At 29.0% G+C, this 25,193-nt stretch overlaps 4 protein-coding genes, 2 long non-coding RNA genes and 1 pseudogene across 6 annotated transcripts; 3 read left to right on the forward strand and 4 right to left on the reverse strand.

Annotated features, from left to right (window-relative positions):
• Positions 1-898: 898 nt before the first annotated feature.
• Positions 899-1,539, reverse strand: LOC112686252. The gene is made up of 3 exons (XR_003148878.1): positions 1,465-1,539; positions 1,195-1,399; positions 899-1,131 (listed from the first exon to the last, which is right to left on the reverse strand). It is a non-coding gene; the product is annotated as an uncharacterized LOC112686252 (long non-coding RNA).
• Positions 1,540-4,131: 2,592 nt separating this feature from the next.
• On the forward strand, positions 4,132-4,734 carry LOC112686248. The gene has a single exon (XM_025558451.1). The coding sequence runs from the start codon at positions 4,189-4,191 to the stop codon at positions 4,732-4,734; it is 546 nt and encodes a 181-aa protein (XP_025414236.1). The 5' UTR covers positions 4,132-4,188.
• Positions 4,735-5,782: 1,048 nt separating this feature from the next.
• On the reverse strand, positions 5,783-9,082 carry LOC112686257 (zinc finger MYM-type protein 1-like). Its single transcript, XM_025558458.1, has 6 exons — positions 8,953-9,082; positions 7,896-8,266; positions 7,643-7,760; positions 6,906-7,552; positions 6,261-6,826; positions 5,783-6,044 (listed from the first exon to the last, which is right to left on the reverse strand). The coding sequence occupies exons 1-6, from the start codon at positions 9,080-9,082 to the stop codon at positions 5,783-5,785; spliced, it is 2,094 nt and encodes a 697-aa protein (XP_025414243.1).
• A 499-nt stretch (positions 9,083-9,581) lies between these two features.
• On the reverse strand, positions 9,582-10,242 carry LOC112686249. Its single transcript, XR_003148877.1, has 3 exons — positions 10,013-10,242; positions 9,800-9,923; positions 9,582-9,720 (listed from the first exon to the last, which is right to left on the reverse strand). It is a non-coding gene; the product is annotated as an uncharacterized LOC112686249 (long non-coding RNA).
• Positions 10,243-10,566: 324 nt separating this feature from the next.
• On the forward strand, positions 10,567-12,435 carry LOC112686258 (annotated as a pseudogene).
• A 4,924-nt stretch (positions 12,436-17,359) lies between these two features.
• Positions 17,360-17,797, forward strand: LOC112686264. Its single transcript, XM_025558464.1, has one exon. The coding sequence runs from the start codon at positions 17,360-17,362 to the stop codon at positions 17,795-17,797; it is 438 nt and encodes a 145-aa protein (XP_025414249.1).
• A 574-nt stretch (positions 17,798-18,371) lies between these two features.
• On the reverse strand, positions 18,372-20,587 carry LOC112686259. Its single transcript, XM_025558460.1, has 2 exons — positions 19,337-20,587; positions 18,372-18,458 (listed from the first exon to the last, which is right to left on the reverse strand). The coding sequence occupies exons 1-2, from the start codon at positions 20,585-20,587 to the stop codon at positions 18,372-18,374; spliced, it is 1,338 nt and encodes a 445-aa protein (XP_025414245.1).
• Between the last annotated feature and the right edge of the window lie 4,606 nt (positions 20,588-25,193).

Raw genomic sequence — 25,193 nt, forward strand, 5'->3', positions numbered from 1 at the left:
GTTTGTATCACGGTCTTAGATTATTAGGTCTGGCAACTTGATAATGGAATCCGTGCTCTTAATGACCGGACAGGGAATAGTCATGCACACGTGTCACTATCTAGCGGATTAATGTTTTTAGTTAATATTATTAACCGGGGCATTCATTCTGCAGCAGCTTTTCTACTGTATGTCTGTATTAAAAAGTACTAGCGGAGTAGGTTTGGACTTATTAGTGTACGTGTAGCGTTTACAACTACAACCTATACGGCTTTACACTCATCTAGTCAGGGAGAAACATGTCTAAGGGAGGGGGCGAAGTCATATTTTATATTTTAAAATATGTAAACTAACACAGAAAAAAACATTGTAAAACCAATACACTCATATCCCCTCCTAAATCTAAAACATTAAACAAAAATTGCGCCAAAAGTTGTAAAAACAAGGGTTTATTGTTAAGTAATTTAACTTAAGTAATGAGTGTTATTGTAGATTATAACTTTTGGAGTTTTTTTTTTTTTATTAAAAATCAGTCCGACTCTTAGTCATCATGCCAAAAAAATGTGCCATATACAATTAGGTACAGAAGGAGTACCGACTTTTATAGTCACTCAAAAGCGTAGAAAAAATTTGGGAATTTATAGTTCCAATTCCCTTATTAGTAGGTGATCGAATTTGTCAAACACATTTTCCCAAAGCTTTTTTAATAAAAGAAAATATAAAAGACGGTCCAGAACAAACAAAATGTTCAAGAGTAAATTTTTCAAGCTAAAATGTATAATATAAAGTTATTAAATATTACATAGGTATGATAAAGAACATAAAAACATATATAAAATGTGTTATATAATAAAATAATATAATATATTAGTATTATATTATTTTATTAACATAATTCTTTTTTTAACACATATTTTTATATTAAGGTACTTTTAAAACCAGATGCATATCCTATAGTTGAATTTGAAGGTTTAAGTAATAATATTCCTGATACTTCTGGTGCAATTGTTGATGAAGGCAATATACATACAAATCAACTGCCTTCGAAATCAAACAGTGTTGTAAAAAAACTGAATATTAGTCATGAGAATTCCTATGATAATTTTGATGAATTAGCTCTGCCTATTTTGCCTCTCTCCCCATATAATGTTTCTGGAATGTTAAACAGTAACATTAATTTTATATTTTTATATTTTATTTTAGTTTTTTACTTACATATTCTGTCATAATTTTGCTTATTCTTAGAAACAATATGAAAATAATAGAACTCAAATGTGTAGTATTCCAGTTCATACACATTTAATAAGAGAGCCCAACTTTGACCTTAGTAAAATAACCAATTCTATAAAATATATTTTTGAACAAATATATTTAAATATGGACTCTGTGCAGTTTCCTTCAAATTGGTGCAGACTCGTTCCTGGAAACAATAAAAGTGTAATATATAGTAAAATTTTATTAAGAGAAAGTGATTTAAAGCCTTACTTTGAGCGATCTGTAAGCATAGATGAAAAAGCAACAATAAAATGTTCATATATGAATGATAAAATTCCATTTAGTCATCTTAAATTAAATTCAAATTTGATACAAAATATTCAAGAACTAGAAGAAGTAATTTGTAAGATGGATAGTTCTATAATGTGCAAAGGAGTTAATATACCAACAGAAGCGTTGAAATATAAAACAAATACTCTATGTATTGATAGTAATGGACATTTTCGACATATTGGATGTTCATTAATACTTATTGAAGAATTTGCTATTAACAGATTAAATGACAATAAAATAATTAGGCAATGTAAATTTTGTAAGGTACCTAGCATTGATTAGATGCCAAAGAAAAAAATTGCGTATGAAACATACAACTATTGCAAAACGTGTTCGTTTACTTTGTACTCCAAGTAAATTTGAAAAGCTTAAGTTACTTCGTCAGCGTAATAAAAATATAAGAGAATTAAATCGTCGTGTTAGAAAATAATTAAATAAATTAAAAAGTCAATTAAAAATCTGTGAAACAAAATGTAGTAATTTAGATGAATTGACTGTATTACAAAATTTAACATCCAATAATATCTCTAAAAATTATCAATTGGTAATAAAGGAAATAATAGCTACCTCCAAAAGAGTCCAAAAGGTAACCGATATACAGAAGACTGGATAATGCTATGTATGCTTTTACACATTAAATCACCTGTTGGTTATTCTTTTTTGCAAAATAATGATAAATTATTATCACTACCTTCAGTCAGAAGAATTAGAGAGTATTTGTCAATGATAAATACTACATGTGGATTTGATAAACAATTTTTTGATATTTTAAAAAAACATTTAGATACTAAAACAGATCTTCAAAAGTATGGTGTTTTAAAAATTGACGAAATCTCCCTCAGAGAAAGTGTTGCAGTAAATTCTAGATCTCTCACTTATACGGGTTTAATAGATTTTGGAGAAGATGATAAAATGAACAACTTGCCAAAAGCAATAGACATAAATTCTAAAGCCACACATGGGTTAGTTTTTATGTTCCAACCCATAGCTGATAATTATACACAGCCAATTGGAGTGTTTGCATCCAAAGGACCAGTTAATGGACAAACACTGGCAAAATTAATTATTAAAGCTGTGTTGCTTCTTGAAAATGCAGGTGCTCGAGTCCATGGGTTTGTATCAGATGGAGTTCAAACTAACCGACAAGTATGGTCTGAGTTTGGCATAAGTGGAAAATTAGGTAGTTCAAAAACTCATATTGAACATTTTGCTGACAGTAGTAGGAAATTTTTTGCATTTTCTGATAGTTCCCATTTAATTAAATGTGTCAGGAACCGACTATATAACAACAGACAACTTCGGGTAATATTAAGTTTTTTTCTTGTACCAATAATAATACAATTCAATATTCATACATTACTTGCAGATAAATTCAAATGAAAATCCAGTGAAGTGGGAATATTTTGAAACATTACATGCCCAAGATAAGAAGAATTGTAACAGCCAATTAAAAATATGTCCAAAGTTGACTGAAAACCATGTAAAATTATTAAATACATGTTTAAAGATGTGTGTACGTCTTGCAACTCAGGTACCTATAGGTTATTAGGTAATATAACTTTATAAAACTTTATGGTTTTTTTTTTCTTTACAGGTTTTTAGTAAATCTGTCGCAGATGGTTTAACATTTTATAAAAAACACAACATAGAAGGTTTGAGTAATACAATAGATTTTTGTTTGATCTTTAATGATCTATTTGATGCATTAAATGCAAAAATTCCTGTTCAAGGTATTAAACCTGGATCAAAAAATTATCAAGTTTGTTACATTTAAATTATCTATATTTTTTGTTTATTTTAAATTAATATAGTACATAAATACTCCTCCCCTTGATTGAACTCCAGCTATGCTACTGTATTTGATGATTGCTTTTGTCAGTTCTATTGTAGGGTTAATAATGTGGGGTACACGGTATTCAACCTGTTAAATGTCTCATAACAACTAACAAAACTAACTATTATTTGTGTTAATTGTATGTGTATTATATTAATTTTCTCTAATCAGTACCTATATATAGACGTGAAAATTACTGTAACAAGAATTATTAAAGGTGCCTTTAAATTCTATCAAAGATATAATAAATGTAAAGGCACCTTAATATTTTCTAGATGAGGCCAGATTTATGTTTGTACCTACAATTTAATTTACAGTTTAGATGTATGCAAATTGTATTCTGTGTTTGTTTAAGTGTTTGATTACCTATTCAATGTAAATCACAAATTATAATTTTCAACTTTAAACCTAACAGATACTTCAACGTTCTCTAGACTGGTTGAACTCTTGGGAATCTAATTTAGAAGCTGAGAAAATTGAATCTCAAGATTTTTTAACAAAAAGTACAGCAGGACTAAGAGTAACACTTACATCGTCTAAAGACTTATCTGCTTATTTAATTGATAAGTATAATTTCAGCTACCTTCTCACAGGAAAAGTCAATCAAGATTCACTGGAGATAATGTAACAATATATATATATATATTTTTTTTTTGTTTAATATTATAAATTAAAAATTTTTTTAGCGTTATTTTGGTACGGTGCGAATGGCTTCAGGTGCAAATGACCATCCATCTACACCAACTTTTTTACAGGTATATAAACTACTTTCAGTTTATGCTATATTAAAACCTCCGAAATATGGAAATTGTACTGTTGATAATAATATGCCGCACACAAATTTAATAACTATTTCTGATATAAAGAATTGTTATGAAAACAAAGAAGATAAAACAGCAATAGATAAATTAAAAACCAAATTAAATGGTCTTATAAATGAAGGTGAATGGGAACTTACAGATATAATAGAACACGATTATTCATTGGCTCCAATTGTGGACTGCTTAAAATATTATATAGCTGGTTATTTAACTCACCAAATAACTAAAGGAAGTTCTTGTCCAAAATGTAAATCTAGTCTCACAAGTATTGAATGTTTCACATCTGAGGCTGATCTGACAAATATAAAATCTAGGGGATGGCTGAAACATCCAAATAAATATTTGTATAAATTATTGAGTGTTATTGAAGATGAGTTGATGAACCATATAAGTAAAACAAGTGTTTTTGAAGATACGATAGAAGCCTTGATAACCAAGTGTGAAACGTTCACATTTCCATGTGCGGAACACAAAGATTTTATTTTAGCATACATTATAAAATATTATATCAATATGAGAATGCATCAATGGACTAGGCAAACAAACCAATAACAGCTAAAAGAAAATGCAAAAAAAAAGAAACTGTCAAAATTTTGTAAATCATAATCTATAATAATTAATATTATACATACCTATAAATTAAAAACTCAAAATTTGTTTGTTTTTTTAGAGTTTTTAGACTTAGTACTACCTTAGTCCATCAACAATATCGTTTAAATCGTGCTAAACGAATAATTTTAATTTATAATACAAAATAAAAATTTCACATAAAATTAAAATCAGATAATATCTAGATCGTCATACATCACTGATAGATGGCAGTACTAGTATATAAGAGTTCCCTGTCCCGTCAATAAGAGCACGGGTGATTACACGTTAATTTCATAGGATTTCATCAAGTTGCATAGAGCCATTGAACTATATGATAACTGGAACGCTCACAGCCCATATGACTAATGTAAATGAAACCGAGCGGGTCTGTTAGAAAGAGATAGCAAATAATATAGGTGTGTCTATCTCTGTCTTTATTGATAATACGCCGTATCGTAATAATATCGTATAGAGGTGGGAATTTTCGGTCTTTTGAATGATTCGAATCATTTGAATCGAATCAGTCAAGTGATTCGGTCATATCAGTCATTTCGGTCTAGTATCAAATATCGTTCTTATCATTAGGTGAATCAATTTTCTTATGAAATATGAATCAGTCAATCAAAGACAGAGATTGATTATAATATAATGTTGTAGATTGTAGTTTGTACTGTTTGTAGTAAAACGCCGTGGTTGTTATCATAAACCATGATAATTATCACGGCATTAGATTATTCAATTATTTAATATTATACTAATATAATATACTACCTATGATTACTATTATAATTTATAGACTTGTGTTTTCTTAACTTTTTAGCGGGCGCGCCATCATTCTTCAAATAGTTCAAATCAGTGGCGGATTAAGCAATTTGCCGCCTACAAGCAGGACATTTGCCGCTGTTTCATTTTCAACCTTTTTTAAAAAAAAAAAAAAAATACATATAGAAATACATTGTTTGAGATAAATTATTTTTTATTATTTTAAATTGTATACAATAGTCTAACATTAAATTATTTTAGTTCGGCTTTTGAGGTTAGCGAATGTATTGATTAGGTCTTGAAAGTCAATTGCCGACACTAATTCCGATTCAATGCACAGGAGAGCCAAATTATTTAACCGATTTTCACCAATAGTAGATCTTAAATACGTTTTAGTTCTTTTAAGACACGAAAACGATCTTTCTGTCGAACAGTTGGTAACCGCCATACAGGAGTATATTCTTAAAGCGATGCTAACATTCGGAAATAGTTCTTCTAAATTCTGATTTCTAAAAAATGTAAACAGACTTTGATTTTGTTGTTTTTTTTCTATTGCATTTTGCATATAAGTTTTAAAATGTATGCATTCTTGTGTAAATGTGTTTTCATCAATGTCAGTTTCATAAAATTGTTGTAGTTTTTTGGCTCCTTGGACAATATCATCAGTATCAATCGACTTGTCTATGTTGATCAAAAATTTGAATTTATCGTAAATATTTTCATACCCAGAATGTCTCATATCCAGTTGTTTTCTGAGTTGATCCAATACGGCAAAATAAACAGTTTTTAATTTGTCTTTACCGTCAAAAACCACTTCATTTGCTCTAGAACTACATTCGTCTAATTCATCGCATAAAAGGGATCGCGTAAGACGACGTTTTTTGTCTAATTCATATTCTTCTTTTCTAATTTTTTTTGCTTCATCAATGAATTTTTGGAACATTTCATCAGTTCTTATTTCACTCACATAACCAATTAAAGATTTGTATAGATCAACAACATGTTCCAAGTTAACTGATGTTGATTGTAAAATTGTGCTTGTTTTATTGAATCGTTCTAACAGAGAAGTCCAAAATACAGCCATAAAGACCGACTCAAAGGTACTTAAGTTGTTTTTTAAACCTGTAGCTTTTCTACGATTTATGGGTTTTTCAGAATTATTATTTTCTATATCGTTCAATGTTTCCATAAATTCTTCCCAACTATTTTTAAAAGAAGAACATGCATTATAACGACTAGACCACCTAGTTCCAGTAGTTCTTTTTACTACCTTCTGATTTGGTTTCAATTTCTGTTTCATCAATTGCCACCGATAAGTAGATTTTGCAAAAAAATCATAGATGGCTTCTAAGTAATCAAAAAAAAAATGCCGCTTCTTTGATAGAATCGACTGCGGACAATCCAACGAGGTTTAGACTATGTCCTCCACATGGTACATAAATTGCTTGGTACATAAATGGATTTAGGTTTTGTATCCTTGTTTTTAACCCTGAGTAATATCCAGACATGTTTGCGGCGGTATCATAAGATTGACCACGGCAATCCTGTAAATTCAAACCAAATTCTTCCAATGTACCTATAACTGCATTTAGCATGTCTTTTGCCTTATGTCCAATATTGGGTATAAATTTTAAAAATCGTTCAACTTCGGCTGGCGTATCTTCTTGAATTTCTCGTTTTACATATCTGATTACAAACGACAGTTCATCCACGTGACTGATATCGGGCGTTGAATCAACAACAATGGAAAAATACTTGCTACGATTTACTTCATCAATAATCACACTTAATGCTTTTTTTGCAATCAAGGAAATAAACTCTTCGCAAATTGTAGAAGACAGATAGGATGTCTTACCTCGACCCGGATTTCCATAAGCATGTTTATGATTAGACATGAAAGGATCGAATTCCGCAATAAGCTCCAAGCACATCATAAAATTTCCATTCTTATTTGACCCAAATTGCTCATTCTTCCCTCTAAATGGTAATCCTCGACTACCAAGTTTTTTTACTACCGCTACAAGTCGTTGAAGCACATTTCGCCAATAATTCATTTAATTTTGAATTTGTAGTTGGAGCCCTTTATCTATTCGATTTTTCAACTTACTTCTGTTTAAGAAAGTGCTAGAGCTTTGAACATGCTCTGTGGAATTTTCATGGGAGATTAGGCCACTGTGTACATTATTCCAATCATCATATCCATCTGTACCAAATTTTGAACTACCCTTACCAAATAAACGGCATGGAATGCAAAAAAGTGCCTTTTTACTCGAAGAATAGCATAAATATTTTCTGTGCAGTTTTCCATTTTTCATTTTTCTTTCAAATGCAAGTTTTGTCAATGACCGATATCCACTTACTGAGGAGTAATACTTCCTTGTGACAGAAAAATCTTCAGGTATGTTCTGATCGATGTCTCTCGAAAGTAGATGGTCTATTGTCGTCTCGTTTATTACCCATTTGGCAGGATCGGTATTTACAGTTATATTATCAAGAGATACCGGACATTTCGAGGCTGTAAATTTAGCTATATCTACGGAAGTCAGATCTCCAGCATCACCTACGTGACTTTCTTTCTCTAATTCTAAAGGTGTTGAAACGGAAAAAATGATAGGGCTAGGTGTAATATCTAATTCAGCATTGGGATGACAAGTTGAACTCGTTGAAGTACTTGTAGTTAAAGTAATAGTACTTGTAGTTAATGTGAGAGTAGTAGTTGATGTTGATGAGTCTATATAAATATAACAATATTCAGTAATCAACATTAAATTATTTAAATTGTAAATGGAAAATTCTACATAATTGTAAATTAAATAAAAATTGTGTATTTTTTTTACCATAATTTATGTTGAAAAAAATATTTTTTTTTTATGCATATTTGTTTTTAACACGTTCACTGTGGATCATATTAAAATACACATTCCTATATTAGGTACCTAGTACCTACATGCTACCTATATTACCTATGTTAATAAATTATAATAAAATTTTGCACACAAAACATCACGGAGTTAGGTACAATAATACAAATAAAAAATGCCGATTGGAGCACAGCAATAATAGAAAAAAAAAATGTTATTATTATTTTATTATTATAAAATATAAGTTACTGCTATGTATCAAATAATTATACAAACATAGATAAAGAAGTAATACAACATCTAATATTATTAAGAAACATCGAATCGCTACGAATTAATCAGTGACGTGCGAAAGCGATATTAAATAATTAATATAATTTAATTAATATTATATTTTTATTCAAGCTTCGGCTGAAACACACTGTATTTATGTATTGTAAAATATTGTGCGGATGACACCATTTTATTGGCAGGTTAACCAAATCGCACTATCGCAGTGAACGTGTCATCAAAAATTTAAAAAAAATATTTATTTTATAAAGTAAATTGTTTTTACCTGTTTTTAAATTTGTGAAAAAACTATCAAGTTTTCTTGTTTTTTGAATCACCCTTTTCTCCTTTTCTTCGTGCTCTTCTCGGAGCTTTTTGTATTTTGCACCACTTTTCCTTAATCTACCATCACTCATTATGATATAATAATTTGAATAAATATTGAATAAATTGAATAAATTGTTATACAAATTAATAAAGATGTCGTTAGTTGCACTGTCGGATAGTGTCACGGTATAGTCGATATACTAAATACTAATGAGTAGAATAATGTTATAAGGATAATATGTATAACATTCTTTGTAATTGTAAATAATAGAATCACGAAAATATAATACAATTGACAGAAAGAACGTCGTATGGGGCCGTATCGGCTATCGCTATAATATATATATGATATATCTATAATTGTAAATTTTAAATAAACCGTTTCAGGGAAAAACATAGTTTCGCTAATAATAAAAATTCGAGTTCATCGCGTTCACAGAAACCATTTCAGTATTCAGTATTTCAGTAAGTTAAATGTTAATAACCTAATGGCCAATATTCGTAAATATATTTTTTCCTAAGTATGACAAATTTGCCGCTCCAATCATCTGATTACTTTGCCTGTAGGGTAACCCGCCACTGGTTCAAATACCATGACTGAGCATATTGAGGAACATAATATAGATGAACCATCTACTTCGGGAATGCCAGCATCAAATACTTCCACACAAATTTTGACATCAGTAACACCAACCAATATTAGACCCGTTCAGACTTCCATAAATTCCTATGTACAAAAACCAGTATCCGTTTCAAAATCAAAAAAAATAGATTCTCAAATAGCAAAATTAATCATTAAACATTACCATCCTTTTAGTCTCGTAGAAGAAAAAGAATTTAAAAATTTAATACAGATGTTGGCACCAGGTTATGTTCTTCCCAGTAGAAAATCAGTATCCAATAGCCTTTTGCCTCAGTTATATGAAAGTACTGTTGATAATATTAAAAATAAATTAAAAAATGTAACAGCAGTTTGCTTAACAACTGACGCTTGGACTTCAATTAATAATGAATCTTACGTAGCTGTTACTGCACATTATATCGATGATGATACGAAAATGTCATCAATTCTGATTGGTTGTCAACATTTCACAGCCAAACACACAGCTGTTTAAATGTCTTCTCTTCTTAAAGAGCAGGTGAATAAATGGGGATTAGACAATAAAATCACTATGATTGTTAGTGATAATGCTGCTAATATAGTTGCAGCTGTTCGATTATGCCAGTGGAGGCATTTTTCATGTTTTGCTCATAGCATCAATTTGATAGTGCAATCTGGGCTAGAGGGCTATATTTTTTGATTTTTATTGGTAAGTAATATACATATTTCTTTAGTTAAAGTTATTTTTTATTAAAGTATATGTGTTTATAATTAAAATATGATGATTGAAGGGTGGGCGGGAATAACGTGCTATGTAACATTTTTTTAATTTTCATGTTTTTGCGGAATAACGTGCTATGAAGCAATCTCGATCTATTTTAAGAATCGAAAAATTCCCAGAATGTTTTTATCGTACACAACCATCGTGTATATACTTCGAAACCGGCGATTAGTTGACTATTAAAACGTGCTATGTGCGTTAAGCGTTTATTATACTATATACTATTCACAGTAAGTCAACGCGACACGAGCCGTGCGAATATCACGATTGTGTTACCAATTTAACTATGACAAGTCTAAATAATTTATCTATTAGTGATGTTAACCGTTTAAGTGATGGACGAAAACGGAAAATCAATATGACAGATTGGAAAAATGTAAAAAACAAAACTCTTCGAAATAGTGGGAACGAATATACATCTCAGAGTAAAAAACTTGTACCAGCTAAAACACCTCCAACCGTGGTTAGTAAAAATGTTATAAATGTAGTAAAATAAACATTGTGTTGAAAAGTATTTTATTTAGCAAGAAAACTTGTATTATTTAACGAATTTTATAAGTTAACGTATGATAAACAATCAGCTTTTTTGTATAAGTGTATAAAAGTAAATGCTCCTGTGAGAAGACGATCAGGAAAAACAGATGCTACATCACGACGATTTTGTTCATTTAAATATTACATAGATGATTTATAGGTTTGCAAAAATACTCTTTTAAATACGTTTTGTATTACAAGAAGACGTGTTATGACGTTACAAGATGAAATTAAATTAGGTATTATAACACCTAGGAATAACCGTGTAAAACATTTAAATAGACCTCATGCTATTGATGCCCCTGTAAGAGATTTAATTAGACAACACAGAAATAGTTTACCTCGACAACCGTCTCATTACAGCCGTATCGCTACAGATAACCTGCAATGTTTGAGTTCAGACTTAAATTTGTGTAAGCTGTTTCGATCTTTTAAAAATAAATATCCAGATATAAATGTCAGTAAACGTATCTATAGAAATATTTTTCGATCAGACTTTAAATTACGTTTCGGCTATCCGCGTTCGGATACATGCAAACAGTGTGATTTTTTTTATAATAAATTGGTGGCAGCTGATACAGAAGAAGATAGAAAAAAAATAGAAATTGATAGTAAGTTGCATCATTCTAAAGCTGAACAATCATATGATGCCCTTAAAAAAGATACAGACATCGGTAGACTCAATAGCTCTATTGTAGTGCTTTGCGTTGATCTACAGCAAGTATTATTTTGCCCAACTCTAACACATTCTAATATGTTTTATCAGAGACAACTTTCCAACAATAATTTAGCAATTCATAACGTAAGTAATAATGAAGTTTCTATGCATTTGTGGTATGAATGTATCGCTAAAAGAGGCTCATTAGAAATAGCTTCGTGTATTTTAAATTATATCAAGAATAATTACGATATTCTTGGACATGGTGAAGAGAGGAAATTGATAATATGGTCTGATAGATGTGTCGGTCAAAATAATAACTGGCGAGTATTAAATATGTATTCGCATCTAATATTTTGCAAGTATTTTACAGAAATTAATCAAAAATTTCTTTCGACTGGCCATAGTTTTTTACTATGTGACCGTGATTTCGCTTTAATCGAAAAACAAAAAAAAAACAGCAAAAGTATTTGTACCATCACAATGGAAATATGTTATAGCTAATGCAAGATTAGAAAAACCATTTCGTATTATAGAAATGTCTCAAAATGATTTTAAAGATTTTTCTGCATTAGAGCAAGATATTACAAAAAAAAATCTAAAAATAACACAAGCAATGTGGTTGAAATTGACAGCTGATGCTCATAAGCATGTAAATATTCGTGAAAGTCACAATACGCTGAGACCTTGGACATCACATCAAATACGTCAAAACAACTTTAAAGATAATACTTTATCTATTAAAGATTTACCACCAGCCTACGAATCCCCAGTGGCCTTAACAAAAGAAAAGAAAAAAGATCTTTTAGACATGTGCAAGTATATGCCTCAACAATACAGTGACTTCTATACATCATTACCTGGATAATATATTGTATTCATTTTAAAATATGTAAAAATAATTATGTGGTTTTTAAAGGGTAATAAGATACCAGGATAATATTATATTGTATTAATTTTAAAATATTATTATAATTATTAATATTAGTATTTATGATATAATTTTGTTCAAGTGAAATGAATACAGTACCTACACAAAAAAATAAAATAATAAAATTATTGTAGAGTGTTATAGTCGAATATGTAAGAACGTGCTACGTGCGTTCCAAATAATATTAAAAAAAATGTATAATACAGTTTTCGTTTTTAGTTGTTCCTGAACATTTACGAATTGCAACATAGCACGTTATTCCCGCCCACCCTTCGATTATTGATACTATGCTAATATTAGATTGTAAGTAATAGTTATTTTAATTTTTGATTCCATATGGCATCATTGGGACTATCTATAACTTAATTGATTCCACTAAAATATTATTTTTTTTGTAGAAAATAATTTCATATATTAAATTATGGCTCAAAATTAAATTCAAATTGAAGAGCTTCTCCGAGGAGACTTGTCTGATATTAACGGGGAAATATATTAAGAGCATGTAAGAGGATAATATTTTAAAAATGAATAAATAAATAAATAATAACATACATAAATATAAGTATAATTTTTTTTTTTTTTTTTAAGAAAAATTAAATTTAATATTTTAATAATAAATCGCGAAATAAACACATCTCCCTTGGAAGTAGCTAATCCATTGTAATTTAGTGAAGAGAATTATCGAGAATTTATAAAATTTGTTGAAAATAATTGAGAAATAATAAAGTATTTGAGAATTATTGAGTTTAAAAAGTTATTGTGAATATATGAGATTAAATGAGATTTATAAAAAATATATGAGGAAATAATTGAGTTGAATATGAGATAAATTGAATAAAAATAATTAGAGTTGAATTGATGTAAATTGAAAAAGAAAAATTTGAGTGAATTTAGTTTAAAAGTACTAATAATATATTGGAATGTCATACGCCGCCTTGTGTATAATAGTGCCTTATATATCATTCATGATTTGGAAATATATGGGGGAAAAGGAACGATCAAATCTACTTCTAATTTGGGCTTGAGTGGTGATATTGTATTACGTTTGTCAGATATTATACCCAAACATAAAAATTATAAACCGAGTTTTGATAATTGGTTTACTTCATATAATTTGATGTTAAATTTAAAAAACCTAGGCATTTTGTCAGTTGGTAGTGTACGATCAAATAGAATAGCAGGGTACCAATTTGAAAATGACATACATCTAAAAAAGGTTGGTAGAAGGAGTTTGATACAACAATTGATACTTCCAATGGTATTATAAGCTATAAGTGGTATGATAATAAAAGTGTTCACTTAGTATCAAATTATATTGGTACAGAACCCACAGACTTAGTACAACGTTGGTCAGCATCAGATAAAGCACGTATTCTTGTAACCAGATCTGCAATGGTAAAAGAGTATAACTCTTTTATGGGATCAATTGATTTACACAATTTGCTTGTAGAACTTTACTGTACAGACATAAATGTAATAGATACTACTTAAGGATTGTTTTTCACATTACAGACATGTGTATTGTCAACAGTCGGTTGATCTACAGGCGCCACTGTAAACAATTAAATATTCTAAAATATGATCTTTTAGTAACTTTTAAAAATTATAAAGCACAAGGATTACTTTGATCTGGAAAAGGTAAATTAAAAAGAATAGAAAAGTCAACTTATCATACTCCACTATCCAGAAAAATAAATACAAATACACCAGTTTCAGATGTAAGATATGATGGATATGAACTAGAGGTCTCAATGGAACACGTGTTTTTTTGCACCCGTGTATCCGTGACACGGATGCACGGATATATATTATGAACAAATACGTATTTCACGTGACACGTGAATTCCGTGATGACATTCACGTGAATTTACAAAATACGTGAATTCCGTGATTTATATTCACGTGCTCCGTGATTCGTTTTATTTTTAAATTTTTATCGGTTTTAATAATAACTATAGGTGGATTAAATAGATATTATGTATTATCGCATATTTAGTCAATAGTCGATACCTAGTGCATAATACATAATGGTACTCATTTATTTATAAACCTACCCAACATTTTTTAAGTTATCTCTCATTGTACCGCGTAATATGTTTTTGTATGTGCACGAAATTTTCCATTTCTATTTCTTATTCAGTATTATCCTATTCAACCGTAATCATATATCGGAGTCTCATATATTTTTTAACTTCATCGAAAATTGAGATAATTAAAAAATAACTTATTGTAATGGGCAATAAAAAATCAAGTTGGGTTTGGCAATATGCAAAAAAGAAAGGGAATGTTGCATACTGTCTTTTGTGTGATGAGAATGAGAATAATGAGTTTGTTTGCAATGGAGGTACAACTGGATCCATTGGGCGACATCTGATGTTGATTCATTCCATGAGTAACGAAGTAAGAGAAAAAAAGAGGTAAATATATATTATTATTATACCTAACCTAATAGTACTGTGATTTACTGATTTCCGATTTTTAATCGATATTGTCGTAAAAAAAATTGTGTAGCTAAGAATTGAAAATGTAATAGAAGGTTGTTCATAAGTTTTTATTACAATGATATCATAGAAACATCGAGCGGTAGTCAATTAAAAATTTTTACGAGCGTCTAAATTTAAAAAATTTACAATACTAAAAAAAGCGGGTAAGTGCATGCCACTCTGCTGTACAGGAGTTTACAAGTGGGTTACTGTAATGGATGGTATTAAATCTGAATTCAATGATATAATATCATTGTATACGAAAAACGATTCTGATCGGAGATGAGTTGTCAGTCTAGGATATTTTATACAATGTTAATTATATTGTTATTTTTTAAAAACAAAATGTAGGTACTTATAAAATAAATTCCAAATTAATCAAATTAGATTTATTATGTTACGTGGAACCTTGTTTCAAATTTTCAATCAAACATTTTATATATTTTTAACAGCTAAAGAATTTGTAAATTTTGTCAAAATTTGAACTTTAAATGGTTAGGTTAAAACGTGCCTATGTATTTTTAATATTTTAAAACTGCTATTATAAAAACTTATGGGGAAACTTGTATTAAATTTTCAAGTTTTTTGAACAACGAATAACATTTTTATAGATTGATGAAATAAATATTTGGTGTAAATTTCAAGTTTCTACAATTATTCGTTTTTATATAACAACAAAATAAAAATATCGGTACAACAGAAATTGAGTGAATATCCAATATTGTAATTCAAATGCTCATAAAAATTTAATTTGACTTTCCAGCAGAAATTTTTTATTTGATAAAAGTATACAAACTCATGAAGAATCTTGTATAGAATTTTGAAATCTTAGATTTAAAAAGAAACATTTTTTTGAATTTCTAACTCAGAATAAATTGCAAATTTTCGTGATTTTTACGTATTTTGTCAAAATTCAAATTTTCAATTCTTATCAAAAAAAAATTGTCACTATATATTTTTAATATTTTTTAACTACTATTATAACAATATATTAGAAGCCTTGTATTAAACTTTGTATCTATTTAACAGACAAACATTTGACTCAGAAAATGAGATGCTTGAGACTAGAAAAGACTTAGAACCTATAACAGAAAATTTGAGTAGCCAATCTACCACCTCATTAAATGATTTTGACCAACCAAGTACTAGTTCTTCAAATATCAATTCTGATTCAACATCAAATATCAATTTGACATTTAACATTTCAAATTCTTTAACAAGTCGAAAGCGCCAAAAACTTAATAACCAAAATACTACGTCAGATAAATTGCTTAGCTCTGAGAGAACTGAGAAAATTCATAAAGCACTTTCAAAAATGATAGCTATAAACCAGATGCCTCTTTCATTTTGCTCAAGTCCGGGTTTTAAATACTTCATGAACGTTGTTGATCTTAATTATAAGCCATGCTCTGCAGAAAATGTAAAAAATCGTTTAAAATTATTAACAAGTGAAATAACACAATTAATTAAGAATGAATTAAATGAAGTAACAAGTGTGTTATGTACAACAGATGGCTGGACCTCCAGATCTCAAGAGTCATATATAACAATTATCTGTCACACTATCGATCAATATTGGAAACCGAAATCATATACATTGACAACTCATGAAGTTGATGAGCGACACACAGCTGTGAATTTAGCACATCATTTAAAGAAATCACTTATAGAGTGAGAAGTCGATAAAAAAATAAGTTCAATTGTAACAGATAATGCAGCAAATGTCATCAACGCTGTATCACAGTTAGAATTTAATGATAATATGGAAAAATATGGATTAACGTGTGCAGCACATTCTTTGCAGCTGGCTGTTAATAAAGCTCTTTTGGACGATGAAATTCAAAGAGTTTTAATAAAATCAAGTAAAATTGTTTGCCATTTTAAACATTCATCGATATCAATGAAGAGTTTGGAGAAAACACAACAACAATTAAATTTACCAAAATTAACTCTTTTACAATATTGTAAAACAAGATGGAATTCTAGTTTTTTAATGCTAGAAAGACTCTATATTAATAGAGCACCTATTACAAATGTTCTCGCAGATCGTAATATAACAGCATCTAATATTGCCCAAAAACTAGAAATTACAGAAACTGAATGGGTAATTGTTGAAAAATTATTAGTACTACTGAAACCATTGCAAGCTCTCACTACTTTATTTTGTGGAGAATTAGAATCTTCTGTTTCAATGGTACGACCTTTAATACACAAAATTGTAACTTCCCATTATGAACATGGTATCGAAGATGACAATATAACGGAACGATTTAAGAACACAATTTTATATCAACTGACCACTCGTTTTGAATTGACATGGAAAGACATTGTTTTCTGCAAGACACGTTGCTTCTTTTCTAGATCCAAGATATAAAGATATGGATCATGAACCCGTACCAGCTAGAGAGAAAATTCGATCACATGTCTTGCAGCTTATTGAATCAGTTGCCCCAACTATTACAAATCCTAATGATACAGAAGAAAACGATTTGAAAATGAATAATGTGTTAGCAATTATTTACAAAGACCATACTAATAGTACAAATGACGCATTTACACAGTTTACGGGATATCTTTCAGAACCTCAACTTCGATTTGATTTAAATCCCTTAGAGTGGTGGAGAACACGAGAAGAAAAATATCCAGCAATAGCAACTATTGCCAAAAAATATTTAGCAATCCCATCTACATCGGCAAGTTCAGAGAGGTGTTTCTCAACGGCATGTAACATTGTGACGCCAAAAAGAAGTTGTCTTCTTCCTGAAAATGTAGACATGTTGGTATTCTTATACCAAAACAGAAAATTATATTTCTAGAATTATAGACTATAGTTCTTGATATGTTTAATTTAAGTATTATTATTATTGTTATTATTGGTTATTCAACTGTGAATGACGTTTATAATTTATATTAAATGTTTAATAAATATCGTTATTAATTATATTAGTAAATCTTCATTATTTCTGAAATAATAAAATTCTTTTAAATGCACGTAGTGTATTTCACATTTTCACGTGTATCTTTTCACGTGTAGGATTTATAAATACACGAAATTCACGTGTAAGATTTTTAAATACACGAAATTCACGTGAATTACGTGAACTACGGATTACACGGTTTTCATCACGAAATTTTTAATTTCACGTGTACACGTGAAATCCGTGTACACGTGTTTTATGAGCTCTAATATGAACACTGGCCTGAGTAAATAGAAAACAAAAAAAGATGCAAGAACTGTCTGTCCAAACCATATTCCAGAACCCAATGTACTAAACATAGGCGTAATTCGGAGGTATATACAAAAATAATAGTCATTATTAGAGTCGCGACAACGATACCACACGCGCTTCGGTACTAGTTTCCTGGAAAGTTATCGGTTATTTTTAGTTTCTATCTCGAATGGTATAACTGATATTTCATTGTTCGTTGCTGGTACAGTTTGATGTCAGATGTCAGTATTGATGTGTAAAGATTGAACTGAGACAGTGAGACATGGTAAGTTAATTTTAGTTATTTCATTATATGTTTAACTAGTGACGTAAAAATACAGTATTAATTTACTTTGTATGATACAGTGTTTATCAAACTATGACATAATTAATTTTTGTATTATACACTAAACAATATTCAAATTCTTTTATTTTATAATATACAAAAATTTTGAAATTGCACGATGACAATACATCGTAAAATTAATGCGCGTTTATAAGTCGCTTATTGTCAGTAAGTAAAAATAAAGAACTAGTAATCACGGGACACGGGTTATTCATAATACGTAATCGATATAGGGGAACAATGGGTAGAATGGGGAACTTAATGTTCAACATCAATTTTACAGTAATCTACTTAACGTAAAACTCCCAATTCTCAATCAATAAATGATTAACAGTATAAATATCAATTCACATCAATAATCAAATAAATAACTCAAATATATTTTACTTTATTACCAACAAAAAATAAAAAATAACTTGCCCCATTCTACCCCTACCTTATGGTAGAATGGGGTATACATATTAAAATTTTAACATCTTATATTTTTAAAACATAAATACTTTTTTTTATTCATTAATTATTTTTTGAACAATATTTACATGTATGTAGTGCTTCGTCATCGCTGTCAACTCCTGCACAGGAGTTGTGTGACCACTTTCTACATTTCATACAACTAATCCATCTTTCATTGGACTTTGAATATAGTTTTCTACAGTACAGGCACTTAGCATCTGGATCATCTTCACTTGAAGTTGAATCTTTTCTCTGTCTGTGAACTTTTTTTCTTTTTTTTTTTTTACAGTGTCAACTAGTTGTCTCTTCATTATCTTATTTTTTTCTATGATTTTCTTTTCTTTTACTTCTTTATTTTTTTTGGTCATTTTCAAAGACATTTGCAAGTTATTCTTGTAGGGCGATTCCGTTAAAATAGCTGTTTTACCTCTCTTTCTTGAATTTCTTTTTTCTGTTTGTTTCACTTGAGGAATAGGTAATATATTTTTAGGCGATTCAATCGGAAATGTATTTGGTTGATCATTAAGAACCGATGAACACTTTGGTTCATTGAAAACAACAGTAGTTTGTTCTGTCGTTTCCAAGTTTAAATGTTGATTATTTAGTTTTTCAGTTACTACAGCATCCTTTTCAGTCGACGAAATACTCGGTACAATGTCAGTTACAACAGATGGTAAAAAATCTTCATCACTAAAAACATTATTGTTCGGAAGCCATATTCCAGTTGCTTCAAAACCTTTCATTGCAGTTTTCATGTTTGCAGCATGTATGAATGCTGCACCAAATAATGATGAAATATTTTCTAAAGTAACAACTTTTCCTGGATTACAACGGAGCCATTTTCTAACTCCATCTTCATAATATGTGCTCAGTGGTTTCATGAATGACATGTCACATGGTTGTAATTTGTGTGAACAATGAGGTGGAAAGCATAGTAAAATAACTCCATTTTCTCTAGCTGCGTTAATAACCGGAAGATTTTTAGTGTGTGAAGAATGACCATAAAAAAGTAATAGAACTGGATCTTCTTTTGTTGCTCTCGAAAATTCAATAAATTTCATGAACCATTTTAAAAACAGTTCAGAAGTAATCCATCCTGTTTCATGACATTCAACCCACGATCCAGGGGGTAGTCCAGTAGAAAAATGTGGTTGATTTCTTTTTCTTGGGAAAATTAACATTGGAGAGACATACGCATCGCTAGCTGAAAAGCATATTACTGCAGTCACAGTTTCTCCGCGTTCAGCAGATGTTAAAATGCCAACCTGCCTTTTCCCTTTAGTAGCTAACACTTTTGACTGTCCCTTTGGATTTACTGTGATACCAGTTTCATCGCAATTATATATTCTATTCGCATTCAGCTTATATTTATCAATGTACCCAGTTAATAAATTGAAGAACTGAGTATAAGTTACTTTATTAAAACCCATAGCACGAGCACCAGAAGTTGCTTCAGGTTTTCTTAAGCTCAAATCTGGATGTCTTAATAAAAAACCATTCATCCAATCCTGACCAGCCATTCTATTAGCTTTATTAAAACGGTGAGAGCAACCATTTTGTTCGGCAAGTTGAAAAGCCAATTTACGAAAATCTAACATTGTCAAACCAAAGTCTTTTTTCCATAGACTTCAAATAATCAACTAATTCTAGTTCCTGCTGTTCATTAAAAACATTTATATTTTCCATTGGTTTTATCAATAACGAAATCGGGATTTTCTGTTTTCTTTTTTACATAGCGTTCCAATGTCATCTGGGGAACTGCAAATTGCTGAGCAGCTTTTTTATAACCCATTTCGTTTTTGAGTACAACAGAACAAGCTTTGTCTATACTTTCAGTTGACCAATTTTGCCTCTCCGACTTTCGAACGTAATTTCGTACCATATTCTAATTAAAGACCAATATAAATTAAGTATACAGGTAAATATTACTTTAAGTAACTTAAAAACGTATAAAAAAAAAATAATGGGGCGGAATGGGGTATTACAAAAATATACCCCATTCTGCCCTGTTCCGTTGTGCCCCAATATACTATTTATAACTTAACTAAGAGTTTATCCCAAAAATTGTGATTATTTGATGTAAACAAGAATAACAATCTAACATTAGTGTGTTATCTCATATGTTTTAACAATACACGGGTAACTGAATAATATTAAATTCCACTTACCAGCAGTGAAAAATCGACGAAACTTATAAAAAATTGCTTCGAAACAACGAATAGTTAACTAGTGTAAAAATATGTGGATTGTGATTATGGCAACGTTATCTATGATAACATGGAGGTAAAACATTATTATTTCTGACGATACTAAGCGATTCGTTACGTTCCATATCGAAAAAAGCGGTTACCCCGTTGTGCCCTGTATCCCCATTCTACCGCGTGTTCCCCTACTATTATTTTTTTATAATCGTACATTATGTTTGACGTTATGACTGGTTTCCTTAAAATAAGTTTACTTGTTAATCATTATTAGTTTTTATCAATGTGTTCTTTATTTTGCTATATATATATAGTGTTACATGATGATGTGATAACGATCGACAATAGTTATCGTTTTCTTTGAAATGCAGATAATATTATTTTTTTAGGTTGCAGCGATGACGTTAAGCTTAGATTTTTATATATCTATATTTTATTTTTCTATAATCAATGATCCTATGTATATTTTTCAAAAATTATTATGTTTATAACTTATAAAAATGCAATAAATAATGATCTCAAAATAACGGTTACTATTCATATTTTTCCTATATATTATTATCATTATTATTCTTATATTATATCTGAATGCAATATTTTAATAATTTAGTTACATTTAAACTGTGGTTTTTAAGCTTTACATGTAATGTGTAATGTTTATTATTTTTTTCTTAATGAGGTAATATTATACACTGAAAACTTAATAACTTAGTACTAACATTGTTCTCGCAACAAAACAAAACCGGTGAATTGACTTAAATTATATTAAAATATAGATGTTTTATGTAATTTACTTTATTTTTAATGATAAAAGGTCATGATGAATCTACAGATTCAAAAAACAGAGGAAACTTTTTGGAGTTGATGAAACTTTGTTCCAAAGATAACAATTTAATAAAAAAATTCTTCATGGAGCATCGTAAAAATTTTCAGTATACTTTAGCGACTTTTCAGAATGAGCTACTGTCCATTATTGGGGAACAAATTAAGTGTCAAATTGCTAAAGAAGTTAAAGGAGCCAAGGTTTTTGCAATTTTAGCTAATGAAACTCAAGATATAGCCAAGCACGAACAAGTAGCTATTGTTTTGAGGTATGTTAATGAAAAGTTAGAAGTTCATGAGTCATTTGTGGGGTTTTACCGTGCTAAAAGAACTGATGGCAAAAAATCCTAACCAGTATTTTAATGGTATACAAACACTGAATTTTCCTTTATCATTGAGTATACTCTTACTGTTTAAATTCCATCCTGCATTCTGATAGCAATAATAATTATTTGACGTACATATTAAATATCCTTTTAATGAGCTAGTTATTCCGAGAACACGTGTTCTATCAACTTCTACACCATTCATTTCTAATCGAACCTTATAAAAAAAAAAACGATAATCCATTATTTAACATTGTTATTATTGCTGGATCTTCTATTTTTCCCTCGATACAAAGAAAACTTTCATTTAGATAAGAATATACATCCGTCTGTTGGACCCCAATTCGTATTTCATCATTATTTTTACGTTTTTTACGTAATATACACGTTTTCCTCCGTTTATATTATTTTCGTGCTTGCTATGGTAGTCTTCGTCAAATAAACTAACACAAATCAAACATTTTAGTTTGATTCTTTTTCTTTTTTTTTTTTTGACGAAACTTCACTCATTTTAATTAAAAACTACAACGTAATAGATCACGGTATCGCACTTGAGCACAATAGAAAAAAAAATAAACACGTTGTACCATCCAAAGAATTAGCAATTTTTGCTTATCATCAATTGCACCAATATCAGATATTAATATTCTAAATTGTCTAAGTGGTAGTTGGAAATCGGCGTTTAATGTTATCAACACTTTACAATTTGTTGTAAATCCATGTATATATTAGATATATATATATATTTATATTAATATATTTATATTCTATATTTAGAATTTCTATAGATATTCCAGTACCAGTATTCCACCGAAGTGTTTCGCGTAATAACGACCGTCATAAGCCGAGAAGCTAATGTTTTTCAACATTTTAACAAACCGTAAATAAACCAAACATAGCATAATAATACAAGTTTAGACAACCAATAACTATTAAATTTATAAATAAATATACAACCATAATTATTTTAATTTATATATTATACATTTAATTGCAAGTACAATTTAAATTGAAATTACCGACTCATATCTTAGATTTTTAATTGCCAACTTATTATTTAGTTCCACAGACGTCTAGGTGGGGTGTGTGACACTCCCCTTCTAAAACCGCCCTTGAGATTTAGTACGGTACGAGTGTGTGATGCGTGATCGTGTCCGTGGATCTATATATAAAATGATATTCTATTTTTTTTAGCAGATAAACAATAATATATAAATAATCAATTGCGTGAGATAAAACCTATCAGTGAAAATTCAGAGCTGTGGATCTTCTTTTTTGTTTTAAAAAAGACAACATTTTCTATAATGAATCGTTTATATTTTTAAAATAACTTTTTTAATACCTAAATAAAAACTTAACATTTTACAAATTTTAACTTATAAATAACTTTGAATCTATTTTTATTAGCGAAAAATAAAAAAGCCATATTATAAATAATATTATTTTCTTTAAAATAAATAAATATTGAGCTCCGATTATGAATATTTAGGTATTGAATGTAAATATAAGGCTTGTTCTGCATGTAACATATTTTTACATGTCCTCTTAAAATTACTACAAAAAAATGCAAAAGAATTATTTTTTGTAGTTTGAAGTAAGTCCTTAATGATTTTAAATTATATATAAAAGATAATATTCTTCATGTATTACAAAAAAAATATTTATTGATTTAAAATAATTATGTTGTTTGTGAAAAAAATATTTATGCACGATCAATTGATTAACTGACCAATTTAAAAATGTTTTATGTTATATAACGATAGATTCAAATACAACATTTGTTATATTAAGGTATATTATTTATAGATAAGTGTAAATCAATGACATCAAAACCATCTTCAATTGTAGAAAATAAAATAATAATTAATACTGTATTGTACAAGCAATATCTATAGGTAAAAGTATTTTATTAATTTATTTTAGGTTTGTGAAAACAATTTTAATTGCTTATTGAATTATAACATTAAAAATATTTAGAATAATTTTTCTAGTTGTTTTATAATCATAGAAAAATATAATAGTTGTTGGACCTCAGGAATAATATTAAATAGATTTATAATTAGCGTTCGGGGTTTGTTGCATTTGCATATCGTTTAATAATGATTGTAGAATAATCTAAATAAGATTTGTTTTAAGTCATAATGGATTGAAATACAAACATTTAAATTGCATATTTTCGCATATTTCGCCGTTTTCTGAGCAAAACACATATTTGACAAATGTTCACAATTTAATTATTATTTATAGCATATTAACGCTGTTTTCGTTTGATGTTAAGTAAATTTTTTTTAAAAGTTAACATTACTTTTCTTTACTTTCATTCATAGGTCAATATACCTAATCATAGAATCAGGCAAAAGTTCCTGCGAATATTATAGGTAGGTTATCGTAAATCGTTTATAGAACGTAAAAGGAATATAAGTTTTCAATTTGTTTTTTCATTGTAGGAGATTTGTTTATTGTTGTCAAAGAATACTATAAACATTTTTTTTTCTAAATTGAAATTAATAAATCAAATTGTTTAACTCTAATTAAAAAAAAAAAAATATATCCAGTTGTATATTTCGGTTATTTAAGTGTATTTTTCCTACAATTTGTGTGCATTAAATCCCAAACCCTATTTATAATCAATAAATATAATTATCAAATATTATATATCAATCGATTGCATTAACGAACAATATTATGATTTGTTTTATCACATACTTTATTATAAGTTATTCGCTTTCGTAGCATGCATTTATTTAATTTTTAATAAATACATTTTGATAAAATTCAAAAACAAAAAAAATTAAATAAATAATTCGAAATTATGAATAAATCAAATGATAAAATTGTTCTAATCATGAAAAATT

This window comes from Sipha flava, unplaced genomic scaffold (assembly GCF_003268045.1).
Source record: "Sipha flava isolate LNK unplaced genomic scaffold, YSA_version1 302_pilon_pilon, whole genome shotgun sequence".
Taxonomy (NCBI): Eukaryota; Metazoa; Arthropoda; class Insecta; order Hemiptera; family Aphididae; genus Sipha; species Sipha flava.